Source organism: Styela clava, chromosome 6 (genome assembly GCF_964204865.1).
Source record: "Styela clava chromosome 6, kaStyClav1.hap1.2, whole genome shotgun sequence".
Taxonomy (NCBI): domain Eukaryota; kingdom Metazoa; phylum Chordata; class Ascidiacea; order Stolidobranchia; family Styelidae; genus Styela; species Styela clava.
Genome location: NC_135255.1, coordinates 23080944 through 23094867, shown reverse-complemented (window position 1 = coordinate 23094867; position 13924 = coordinate 23080944). Strand labels below are relative to the sequence as shown.

The 13924-nt window shown below is 36.4% G+C and overlaps 1 protein-coding gene across 1 annotated transcript; it reads left to right on the top strand.

Moving 5' to 3' along the window:
• Positions 1-1851: 1851 nt before the first annotated feature.
• LOC120331334 (uncharacterized) lies at positions 1852-13472 on the top strand. The gene is made up of 7 exons (XM_078113933.1): positions 1852-1974; positions 2773-2895; positions 3594-3674; positions 7855-8061; positions 8711-8770; positions 11443-11566; positions 12052-13472. Exons 1-7 carry the CDS (start codon positions 1944-1946, stop codon positions 12302-12304), a joined length of 879 nt encoding a protein of 292 aa, XP_077970059.1. The 5' UTR covers positions 1852-1943; the 3' UTR covers positions 12305-13472.
• The last annotated feature ends 452 nt before the right edge of the window (positions 13473-13924 follow it).

Below are 13924 nucleotides of genomic sequence, written 5' to 3'. Positions count from 1 at the left end.
TTCATCCATTCGATATTTAACTTTCTAAAAATATGTGCGGCCCACCAATGACTTGCATCCTTGTATTTTGGCCCGCGAGCGACGAAAGGTTGCCGACCATTGTATTAAGAGTAGTAGAGTATTAACTGTAGAGCAAATTGGGAACTTGGGCGGATATGGCGAGCGGATTCGGACAAACTTGAGGGCAAATTAAACAATCTGAAAAGTAAATTTAGGAGATTTTGAAAGACTGACTGCAATTTTTAAAAATTAATTCGAGCAATTTTGAAGGTTGATTTGAGTTGTTTTGAGAAGCGATTTTAAGTGATAAAAACTAATTTGATGGCAAATTCGGACGGTTTTTGAAAATGAATTTGAGAGATTTGGATTTAAAAGCGAATACGGCCGATTTTGTATGACAACAACGTAGTATTCATTATAAACATTAATTTAGGTCTTGCGTCACATTTAGTAATCATTCTTATAGGGAATTCCACTTAGCTTCTTTTTATAATTGTCACGTTGTTATGATTACAAAAGCAAAATTACAAAGTTCCGAGTAATGACGTACGCAATGTTTTGCTTAAACTATCGATTAAACATATTGTTTGTGTGAGCATGTCGACAAAATTTTGGGTGCTCCCGAAGTATGCGAACCAAGATGGCGGACATCGGAACGTAACATGGGTAACAGGTTAGGGTTAGGCGATAATGTTTTTCCAATTTTCCTTATTTTAGTCCTATTATCAGTTCGAAGACTAGCCAAGAGCCTCCCGTAGTATTTATACCTAAAATTATGGCCTAACCCTAACCTAGTACACATATTACATTCCGATGTCCGCCGTCTTGGTTCGCATACTTCGGGTGTCCCAAATTTTGAGTTCCTATGGATCGTTTTACAAAACTGTTTTTGTTAGTTTTGATGGGATTCGGAAGTTGTATTATAAACCTAATTGACCAATCAATTTCAAATTTCCATTATTTAAAGTTGGAAGCAGAATTCTTTGGGCAAACACATTCATATTTTCGCATTTTTTTACTAGCCCCACGGGGCACATTATTTTTCCAAAAAATTTTCTATATTTTTTATACACGAGAACATTGTTATGGGACTTCTGACCCAACTTTATGAAAAACATTTGGTGATGAAGTTCTTCCAACTTTTAGCTGTAATTTCGCTGATTTTCGTGCTCATATAATTTTACATTGCTATCTTGTCATTATAACATCTTTTTAACTTTAATTTTGTATCATGAGATAGCCTGTATAATAGAAGTACATTTACGATTTGCTTTTTCATTGAGTAGAATGCTTGCTTTTTCCTTGTTGTTTCATAAAAGTATCTCTCAACTAAAAACTTACTGGTAGGGAAGTCTTGAAAAAAAAATGAAAAATTTTGCGCTGAGAGATATATATGTTAGTTAGACAAAAATACACAAAATCATGCCAGTAAATAGTCATGAACTGGAAACATCTGATTAGACGAACAACTTTCGGAGTAATGGCACATCGCTATGTTGTGATGCAACTATCGATAAATTTAATAATTTTTCTCTTGTGGTAAATCTTGTATCGTAGAATAGCGTTTTCCGGGATAATATACAGGGAGTTCGCTAGAAAAGCAGCTAATTTAAAGGTCAGATGAGATCCCGAATCAAATGCGTATAATTATAGGTTAAATTTAACCCACAACTTAAACTTCGAAACTTCTAGGTTAGGACACTGCTTGGAAGTACACGGTCAACATTTTGAGCATCTATGACTTTAAAAAACTTTTGTTATGCCAAGTTTTCTTTCGAAAGATCTAATGTAAATCAGAGCTGTTTCATACAAGTTAATAGAGTTTTCATTATTATTTTCAGACTTTTAGCACAAATTTTAAGTAAAACAATACTAAAAAAATATTAAACCTTGCATTGGATCGCGACTTGGACGAATTTATCAACATTGAATGACCTAATAGCATGGATTTCACAAAAGCTGTTACAATAACATGTAAGTAGTGTTTGCGTGCGTTATGTGTATGCGTAAGTAAATAGCATGATATAGTAGGTAAACGGGGAAGAATATAGTATAGTACATAGTAAAAGTAAAGGACACTTCAAAATCCTGCACAAATGCAGTATACCTCTGGTGGATTTTACGAAATCAGGTAAACAAACTCGCTCAAAGCCTGATAGGAAAGTTACAAACGACTTTTGACACGCTTAAAGCTCGATGAATACTCGATGTCAGAGATGTCACTACATAAAATATCGATCTGCCGAAAAGAGTTCTGTTCAATTGTCCACTGATATGCAAAAATCTACCATTATTGTTAGGAAGGACCAAAATATTCCCAATTCCTGGGTGAGGTGGCGGGCATGAAATGGGAACCCGAGATCGTTAACGCGCGATGCCAACATAGATAAAAACAACCTTACACCTATAACACCAAAGTTCAGAGGTTCTCAAACGTTTAAAGCCGCGCCCCCATTTTAGAATTTATCAAGTCTCGCGCCCACCTCAAAAATAACTAGCTAACAATAAGCTACAAATAACAGATAATATACTAAGAAGACGAAAGTATGTTTTATTCAAAAAATACGTGGACAGAACGTAAATCTCTGAAATAAAGAAATGTAAATAACCAAAATAGGGCGGGTAAGATCAAATCTAACAATTGTTTTTATTTTTAATTAGCTTCACGCCACCTCAAAAAATTGTCTACGCCCCCCTTGCTGGGCGCGTCCGACCGTCTAACAACCATTGCACTAAACCATTGCGTCTAATTATTCAAAGATTTTTTTTTAGTTGTTTCACAACTTCTGGCAACGATAGTTCACGCACAAGATATTTTCATACAACCTCGGGGATCGGGATTTATTGAAAGCATTTATCTTCAACGAGGACTGAAATATGAGTTTTCGTTTCCCGGTGAGTAGAAATTCATTAAACCGGATTTAACTTGGGGTGAATTGATTTATTTTGGGGATTGAATATTGACCAACAGCTGCAAAACCAAAATTCAGTACAATCAATAAGTGACATAGCCGTATAAGTTTTTAACTGGGCACAACTTGTGGATCGATTTGATAAATTGTTGGGCTTGGTTGTCCGCGTATTTTAGCTCTTGTTTATGCGCTACAGAAGTATGTGCACCAAGATGCCGGACACCGGAACGTCGTATGTGTACCAGGTTAGGGTTAGGCCATAATTTTATTCCGATTTTCCCCATATTAGTTCTATTACGAGTTCGGTGACTAGCCAAGTGACTCCCGTAGTATTTGTACCTAAAATTATGGCCTAATCCTAACCTGGTACACATACGACGTTCCGGTGTCCGCCATCTTTGGTGCACATACTTCTGGAGTACCATTATTTATTAGGTGAACATTACCTTTTGCCCTTTTTATTAAAATGTAGTCCGGCTGAACTGAAAGTAATTGAGGGATCATATTGTCTCTTAACCAGATTCGTACTCTCAAAGAATAGGAGTATCCATATTTCCTTATGAACAATATAAGCTATTAGAACTGTACAACCGTGAGGCAGTAATGAGGATTTTCGAAATAGGCAAATACAGAAACCAAAAAGGTTAAAACCACCGCCTTACTTGTTTCCTATTTGTACAGGTTTACCAAACCCCAATGCAATCATAGTATTTGACGTTTTCAAGATGGAAGGAATACGCAGCAGGGACTTTATGATTTACAGTAAGTATTTTGTGTGTCAAACGCCATCCCATCGCTTTATACGACATTTCGGTCGAATTTTTCTCCACTAAGTTACAATATTATGTAGGCAGTTACTAAATTTTGGAAGGAACGGATTTTCCCGGTTTAACATTGCCTACTCAATCTATCACATCTTTGATGAGGTGCTTTTTCGTTTTAAACCTGAAATCGTTAATCTGAAACAAATAACTGGCTAACTAATCCCATACCCGACTTAGACTGGTAACCGGACGAGAGGTCGTGGTTTGCCATATGATTAAGCCGTCGTATAGGCTCCCACGGGATAAATATTTAAATCCTATTCTATTCACAGTAATTACTGTCTATGTTAGACGCCATATAGATAAAAATGAACACACATTTTATACGACATATTTACGCGTTTTTCATTCCTTAGTACAAGTTTTTCTACAAGCTTTCACTAACATATATGAACCTGTTATATTTTGAATACACCGATTTTCCCAGTTCAACATTGCTCACCATAGTTATTACACCCTGGGTGAGTGAGGTGGTGGGCATGAGAATTGAACCATTCATTTTTATTTACTTGTGATTCAAATATAGTTAAATGGGACGCTTCGCACCCAAGAAGGATTTGGAAATTCCGGCGAAAAGCTTTCAAAAATCGAAGCATAAAATCTATTTAAAATCGGTAACCAAATTTTTACTATTGTAAATTCGGATACACAAAGCACAATTGGTTATTTTTATCTCAGGATACCAAAAAGAGAGCACAGAAACTTTGAAACTATTGAAAACACATTCTAATGTACAGCGTGATTGTATTTTCATTTTTAAATCACGAATGCATTTCCATCGAAGTCGGCTCAGCTGTCAAGTCGTTATTGGACACGAAATGGACGTGTGGGCGTTTTGTCAAATTATTGCTATTGATGTTTTGAAAATGAAAACACTTTCCTTTACATTTCGTGTCCCAATCGATTTAAAAGTTTTAGTACATAAAGATTGAAGTCGCGATGTACGCTATGTCTCCACATGTTAACATTTTGTCTTGGTGTTGATGAATTGTAGCGAAAATTGCATAAAGAAGATGCCGATGCATTGTCAGCCCAGGAAAAATTTGAGAGAAATCAAAATTTATAGACTTCTAGCGGCTTCAATTATTATCGTTATCGGATACGAAATGGACTTGCAGACCATTTTGTCAAATTATTGCTATTTTTGTTTATTTTGTGAAAAAACGCTTTTCTTCACATCTCCTGTACCAATCAGGTTAAAACTTTTAGTACATAAAGGAGAGATTCAGAAATACTGGGCTTCAATTCATTAAGTATTAGCACCACCTTAAAGCAGTACACAAATGATAAAGCACCAACAAGACATGGCTCAGGTAAAAGTAAAACAAGTATGACTCGACAGATAATTTACTCTTACCAGTAAACAAACACAATAAGTTGGAATACCAAACTATGTTAAATAAATTATCACAATAGACTTCCAGCATCTACAACTATTTCCAAGTACTGAACATTTAAAATCGATTGGTCATTAGTTGAGGAATAAGGCTAATTTTGATTTTTCCAAACAACGATGTAACAAAGCGATCCATAGGATCATTGACTGTGTTCATTAACTTTCAATTTACGCGATTTAATATCAAAATTCATTAATATACTCAATTAATTGCGACGAGACGTATGCACAGACGATTAGCTAGATAATCTACTTATGGCAAATTGAAGAACACAGACTGACGAAGCACAGTAAATAGTCCAGTGAATGGCAGTAATTCTAGCGTGTTGGGTTAAACTATGTTTGATACTGGAATGGAACTTTATCGTCTCACCCAGACTGTGATAAATATGCCGAATCAAAAAGATTCTGCTTTCCCAAATAAAGATCCTTTACCCATCAGTTACGGCTCGGAGGCTTGCTCCGTGCTAATGTCTAAATATCCATTTATGAATGGTGCGAATTTGTTGGACGAATTTTAATTCGAAACGCGCTTGGTACAGACAATCTCATCCGATTGTCCAGCTAACTATTGCTAAAGTTATAAACGTTTTCAGTGAAATTTTAGTCAATTTTACAAATTTTTTGCAGTTCTATTAATAAATATTGATTGAATTTGTTTGATAACAGGAATTGACGTCATTTCGACGGGAAATTTTCTAATGATTGTGACCATACAATTATGTTTTATTTTCAAGCATTATGACGCTTGAGACGTCGCCTTAATCAGAATGTCTATATTTCAGTGTTAGACGTTTACCTATTTTTGTGTTCTTAAAATCACACCCATTTTTCTTATGACAGAGCCCAACAGCTCCCACAGAAGAGGCTTTTCGATTGGGACCATATATTCATCCGTATACTTAAACTGCTGTTTTTATGGCAGCCTAATAGCTGATTTCATATGTCAATTTTTGGAATGAAGTTGTTCTAACATCTGCAACAATTTTGCAAATTTATATATAGGCCAGCTCGTATGAAATGAACAATTAACAAACTCAGTCATAGTACAGATCAAGCAACGTTACTATACCGCATTTCTTTTGATATCTTTGTGGGATGTCAGTAATACATTCAAGGGATCATATAACACACATTTAAATTGCCAACTTCTGTAACCTTATATGACCTATATGGGCGAGATGTGACTCATATAGTCGCATAAGGCGTCTGATACGGTCGTCTTAACTAATTGCATATCTAAGTACGGGAACCCCCCATCAAATGCGTGTATTATGGGACATCTCGAGCAAAGCATTGAACTTGATATTTTACAAACTATTCGGACACAGATTAACAACTCACGCGCCATAGTTTGCTCATTATGTTATATCAGTTATTTCGACTGGTCTTATTCTAAAAATGCACGATTACAATTGTGCTATATATTTGCATAAAGTTTTTTTAACGCGCATCAGCAGACATACGTTATATTTTAGAAAGAATTCCCCGATTGCTGACTATTTTTGTAACAAGCTAATCATAAACTAGCAGACTATATTATTATTAGGCGTTTTCCCACATTCGTTGAATTTCAAAAATGTCATGTGGGTGTGAATATTTGCATATATTCTTTGCAAAGATTTTCCATCCATCAACACGAGTAAGCAGGCTGATGTTATATTTTAGAAAGAATTTTCCAATTGCTAGATATTGTTGAAACAACCAGACACAGAATAAGTTATAAAATAAAAGTTTTCAACTTTACGAAGCATGCTTACAATGACAAGAGAGAGAGAGCTTGCTTTTATGTATATTATCGACCATGACGCGGTTGATTAGTAGACCAGTGGTTAACCACATTAGTTCAAGCGACCGATTTTGGGAAGAAAAATTTTTGCAAAATATTGTGACCCAAGTATATGCTTATATACTAGGCTATATAGTGCTTTTATAGTCGCAAAATTCCCTGATCAATATAAAACAACCATTTTTACATACAATTTATTTTTCCAGAAATTAACTCATAGTGAGAAAGCTGCACCTATTTTCCATAAGCGCGTTTTTTGGAATCGTGGCGTGGCTATACTTGAGCGAAGTAGAAATTGCCAAGTTTTTGAACTGTGATACTTCCCACATATACAGTTACTATTGAAAAAAACTTCAATACAAATACGGCATAAACTATAAAATTTGCTCAAAAATAAAACAGTAAATTTAAGGTTTTTGTCAACAAAGGACTCAAAAAAAAGTGCAGGCGACCCAAATATTGGTGGGATCTATAAGAAATCAGCTCCACGTGTGAAGCCCTGTTTGAAGCAAAAAGTTTGAAACACTATAAGAAGTGAACTGCCGGGGTGGCGTAGCGCAGTAATGGGACTAGTAAAATAAGTTGTGCGCCCAGAATTAACCCCCCCCTCCCCCTCGAACTGCCATGTGGCCCCGTTAAGGCGTAGCGGTTAAAGCGTTATAAGTAGCTGTGTTTGTATTGCAGATTAGACATTTCAAGTTTAAATCCCGTGTCTTCAATCTCACACAGGCTGTAATAAATTGGGTAAGCAATGCCGAAACGGATTCCTGACCGTCAGGTCCTATCAACTAAGGAAGTAACCTTATATGGGGTCTTGTTCGGAGCGAAAGCCGTCAATAGGTGTCCTATTAAATCATATAGGCATTGTCAGACAAAAGAAATACCACTTCCCGTGGAGTGGCAATAGACTCAAAATTTCCCTCATTTTCGCAGAGGATGTAATTGGACAACAAGAGACGCCATTTTGTATGGTTTATCATAAGAAAGAAGAAACAGAAGGAGGACCTTGCTATGACTTATGGAGGACAAAATATGGAAGATGCACCCTGAATTCAGTTACTGATGAAAACTGTACTGTGGCATTCAATCATAGAGGCCAGGAATTTGAAATGGAATACAAAATAATAGACTGCAAAACTGGTATGTATTTTGTGATATATTGTATAATATTAGCGGATTTGATGGTGGGTAACAATTTATAAAAATAGTTACTTAATGTCACGACAAAGTCGGGTATGTACTAACTGACGCTATATTTTTACTCCTACTCAAAATCAGATGGTAAAGTAGTCATTACCAAAAGTTGAATTTAATTTTTTCAAGAAAAATTGTTCAAAGCAAGGTCAGACGTTCATTTTCGAGAGTGTCTGATACGATAAACTGTCACGTGCTGTGACTTTGTAACGTGTCCAGTAGACGACGTTTTGATTGGCTGCTTCGTAAGTCCCCATGTGTGTGACGTATGCATGTTTAGGCCAATCACGCCACAAAACGATAGACATATAAAAGCTGTCTTGATTTTGTTGGTTGCTCTCTTAGTCAGTGTTAAACTGTTACCGTTTGATTGTGTTGAACTAATTGTATTTTAATTTGAATAAATAATACAACGTATTATTACATGGTGTCAGAAGTGGGATTCGAACCCACGCCTTTAGTCGTCATTCAGAGACCAGATTAGATACAATTTCATACAATACACATTCATGTAATTTGCCAGTTCGGTATTGAAAACTCTAGTTATCGATATGAAATCGGAAATACCCAACGCTATATTTTATTTCTATTCTAGGAAGCGCATTCAACTACACAGGATACTCGAAACCAACAAGAACGCTGGATAAAACGACAGGTACGTGATATATTTTCGGTTCTGCAACTCACAAAATGTTTGGAATGACCAATGTCTACATACTATGAAATTTGATGGGCGCAAAGGACTCAGTAGCTAAAGCTTCGAACTTAGCTTTAGAAACACGAGACAATGAATTACACATAAGTGAACTTTTTTGTGTAAAAAAAACTTGGTATAAAGATTCACGCGAGACTTGAAGCACTTTTAGCCACTGCGACTATGAAAAAACAATGAAGTAGAAAATTCCACATAAAAGGAATCTTAGTAAAAACTTGAAGTCAGCCTTGAAGCAATCCAGGTTAATACGGTCAAGAAACAGCGATGAGGCTTCGAATTTTGCATACAATCTAAACTGAATCGACCTTAATCATTCAAGTGGCATGGCATTAATATAACCCGATTCCTATGTCACGACTTGTCTGATCGTAGAATATTGTCCTTTCTCTATATGTCAAGTCTAATAAATTTAGACTCTAATGTCACGTCTAAGGTTATGCGTATTCGCTTTTAAAAACAAACTTGAACAATGCAAAGCTTTTGAAGAGGCATCGGTAAGTTTACACGCAGATATTAGACCAAGACAAGGCTCTACTTAACTAAACCATTTTAGGTGTGTAGGTAAAAAAAAGTACGTCGTCGTGGTGGCACGCATTTGTGAAGGTTCAATTTTTATTAGGACTTGATCCAGTGGTATTCAAAGTGTGCCACTAGGTAATTTTAAGTACGTCGCTAACTTGAAATCTAATTTCTAAAACAATTTGCTAAAGGCAAGGCGAACTGGCGAACCGGTACTGGTTTTGAGTGTAGGCAATAAGGCACAAAGCCCTACCTGATTCATACATTAGCTGCACCGGCTTATAAAACGCACCATCGATTTATGAAAAAAAGGATATAAAGTGCGCCTTATGGACTTCAAAATACGGTAGATGTAAATATATTATAGAATGTTACATGGTCTTAATTTAATGGTAAAATCAAGTCAAATTTGTTTCCAAGGCGTGGTGATTTGTTTTACGTAAAGTAAATACTGTGTGAGTTTGAAAGTTATGGAACTTAGTCTATTTTGGTTATTATTCGTAATAGGCTTGATCAATACGCGGTCATGATTCAGATATTTATACTGAGACGGGGAATTTTAACATGGCCTAAATTCAAAGAAATATACAAAATGATTGATAGGATGGCTGTTAATATAAAAGTCATGATTTTGTTATAGGAATATGTTTTTTCTAATTTGAATAAACTCCATTATGCTATCAGCCATTTATACAATATTGGATATTTCACAGTGTTTTATGGCATTTAGTGTGAAACAGATCGGATATCTGGAGTGTTATCGAGCATTATCCCGAGGTTACGGTTTAGGATGTCCATCCCACGTAAGACGAAGCGTATTTGGAGTGTGAAATGAAATTACCTTTATTTCACTTGTACACTAATATACAACGAGTTACGTATTATATATTCTTCTATAAAGTCCATGGCGTGAAATCGAATCGATACGGAGGGTTATCGAGTATCACCCAATCGCGGGTAAATAAATCAAAAAAATGTCATCATCAACCTTCACCCGCAGCTCCTGGACGAGAGCACTGTGATAACATAACGCGAATTGCACGCAGGAGCAGTAGGAATTCTAACAGTAAACAGTAACCCCCCCTTAATCGCTATATGTACATACTGTTTCGGTAGGATATAATGACATGTGGATCACATACTATGCCGGCACCGATAAACATGTACTTAGTACACGTTATATTTTAATTTTAACTTCTGCTGTTATAAACCAGGGGCAATCCAAAGCTGTACCTATTTTAGTTTTGATTTTAGGTCGTGCATTATGTCCATTTTTAGGTTTGACTGTACATATGTATAATTTACTAAATGGCGATTTCCTGACATAAGCTAATTTGGTTATATCGTGGCGATATGTCACTTTTTATTAGCAGCTCTTACAACTTAATCAAATAGCGAATCATGAACGGTTTATATAATAAATTATCAATTCATGAAAATGTCCCAGTTAGTCAAACTGGGATAGGCTAAATGCCACGGAAACTGGCTAGTCCGGTTGAAATCTCTTGGGGTTATTTAACTAACTTAAATTATTTCCATATTCAAACATGTTCGAAAAGTTTATAACTTTCGGAAAGTCCGGAGTGAACTCGTTATAACTTCGTTTCAAAAACTATTAGTTTGAGAAACATTAATCATTGTGCTAAGTTTTAGTAAATTTCATTGGTCTAGTATAGCTTACCACAAGTACTCCTAGTTGGCGTGGCTCAACCATGTTTGCATATGTTATTCCAAACCCACTGACCATCTGACCACGTCATTCAAAATACGTCAATCACGTCAAAAAAGCTTGCCAAATATTGCCCCGTAGTCAGAGGTGCGTTAGGAATGACATATGCAAATATTGTTGAGCGAGGTCCACAAGAAGTACCTGTGGTACTATACTATACCAGAAACAAGTTCTTGCTAAAGTAATCACATTATCCCTAAACCTGAACTAATAAATGATTTATAACTTAAGGTCATTTAGCCACGCTCCCTAGAAGTACTTGTGGTACTGTACTATATCAGACCCAAATTCCGGCCAAAATAACCACATTATCCCTAAACTTGAACTAATGAATAGATATTAACTCACGTCTATTTTTTTTCAGATTCCACCAAAACAGCTTCGTCTGGACTTCCAGAAAACTTCTTACTGGCCACAGTTATACCGGCAGCACTGGTAGCAATAGCCTTCGTCGCCATCGTCATCGCTGCTGCATGCTTCTGTAAAAAGTAAGGCATTGTTACGTAGATTATTTTTACAAAACAATACACTTTTATGAAAAGCGTAAATATCATAGTTGCCAGATGTTTGAAATGCAATTTCATTTCCCGTTCAAAACATTTCATTTAGCGTAGCAATCCTCTTTCTACTTATCGATTTTAATCGGTACTTTTAGCCGTTACCAGCCCATGACGGGATGTCTATAGTGGACCTGTCATTCGTCTCAAATGCGTAGACGTAACCTGGGACCAACGGCCATATGAAAAAGCACTATCTGTTACGGGCTATACGGCGCACCTGGTTATAAGGCGCTTCGCCAATAAACTGCTTAGATTAGGTTTTATCCACACATAAGGCGCCATAAGATGTAACGGTTTAAGATCATCGTTTTAAGGAGGTATGAGAATTGGTGTCCTATTTTGGAATTGGCGCAAAAAGCAAAAAAAAGTTGGTAACAGTCGTATTGATTGAAATAACAACATCTTATTTTTAGAAAATCTTCGCCTCCTCCTATTCCTACCCTACCGGCAATAGAAGAAGATCCGCCCATATATGAGGAAATTCCAGCCAACTACGAACATATGATGTTACCAATGGAAAACGCGTATAATCATTTGGCAGGTGATTCTGAAATAAAGCCCGAATCAAGGGTACAGTACACAGCGAATGCAGGACAGGATAAGGATGGATATGAAACCCCAGTAATGAGATTACTTCCCCCGAGAGATGGGCGGAGTCATTTTTGATTGATTGATGGATTTGTAATATTAACAAATGGGAGGCGTGGCCCGGTGAGAAAAGCATCGAATGAATGTTTCTCCGAGCATCGATTTACTTGTTCATTTCCGCGACAGTGCCGAATCAGCGATGAGTCAAAAAGACGTAACAATGAAAATCAATGAAGCCACCCAGACACTTCTTTCGCACAGACAGACATTCCAGGATAGTTATAAATATTGCCTCGTTTTTGTAGTTTTTTCGTGTTATTTGTCAGTTTCCTGCTGTGTGGTACCAACTGTGGTATAAATCATCAAACTAAGCAACAAACTCACACGTACAGCTAGCCCCCTTCAACGCGGTGCCCGAGACGGCTTCCCTTATGACTTGGATCTCCATCCAATACTGCCTTTATATCCCCGTATCATTTTACCGTGTGGGAAAGCTTTGAGTTTGAATTGAGTCTCAAGTAACTTGGTCGGCTCATTTAAAGGGGATGTTATAATATTTAGTGAGAATTAACTCAGAGATTGACTTTGGATTCAAAACTTTATTTGCGTCTCGGGGTTGTGGGTTTCCATCTATTGCCATTGTATCCAATATACAAATTCCCCAATCATTATATAGTGTTGGGCAGAAGGGTGGGGGGGCAAAATTTTTCATAGGGGGAATCTTAAACTTTTAATTGCTAAGTTGGACCGTAACAACCCGGGTGGAGGCCAAAAAATGCGTGTTTTCAAAAGTTTTGAGGGGCTAAAAGAGTTTCAAGCGACCAAAAATTGCTATGTATGACACAAAAATTTTCGTTACATTTTCAAAAATAGGTTCAAATTCAAAACTTCTCTGGGTATGCTTCTTGTGTTGGGGAGGTTTGACCTGAGTCATCGTTTATCAAAGTCTCGCAGTTACTCAATTTATCCAAATGGAATGTTTAACTGATCGCTAGACTTAGCTCAGTTACTCGCTCGACATTGAATTCCATTCAAAATTTACTGCCCACACTGTTTGCTTGTCTAATAATTTGTTTGGAAAGAAAATGCAAAAACACATGGATGCAATAAAATACAGTATTATATTTTACCGAAAAACGGTAAACCGATTAGCTACTCAAATTGTTAAATACATTCGTATTGTTTCATTTTTATTTTCTGCTTTTATTTTACAATCATTTTATTTATCGTTTCTGTGATTATTAAACTTTGAAATTAAACTTTTTTTTGTTGAAAATGCTGAAAAACAGGGCTTACATTCCAGCAGATCTTAGTATCCCATTTTTTGGGGAAAACAGGGGCTGTTCGAGAGAGAAAGTGTTTAAAAAGGGCCCTCCAGAAGTGTATGTATCAATATGGAAGTAACTAATTTTGTTCGCCTACTTTGCATCAAGTTTTGTAAAGGAACTGAAGCTCATGTGCAGAGGGTATATTCACTTGAATAACACAAGCAGTCCCCGAACTCGTAATGGAACTAAAATAAGAGAAATCGGAGAAAAAGGTGAAATAAAATTATGGCCTAACCTGGTATACATGAAAAGTATCTAAGGGTAATATCGTTCTTCCGCTTTTACTTTCTGGAAATTGAAAGCCATTGGGTGATTTTTAAAGAGAAAGTCTATATTGGTCACAACAATAACAATTCAATTAAACAAGCGA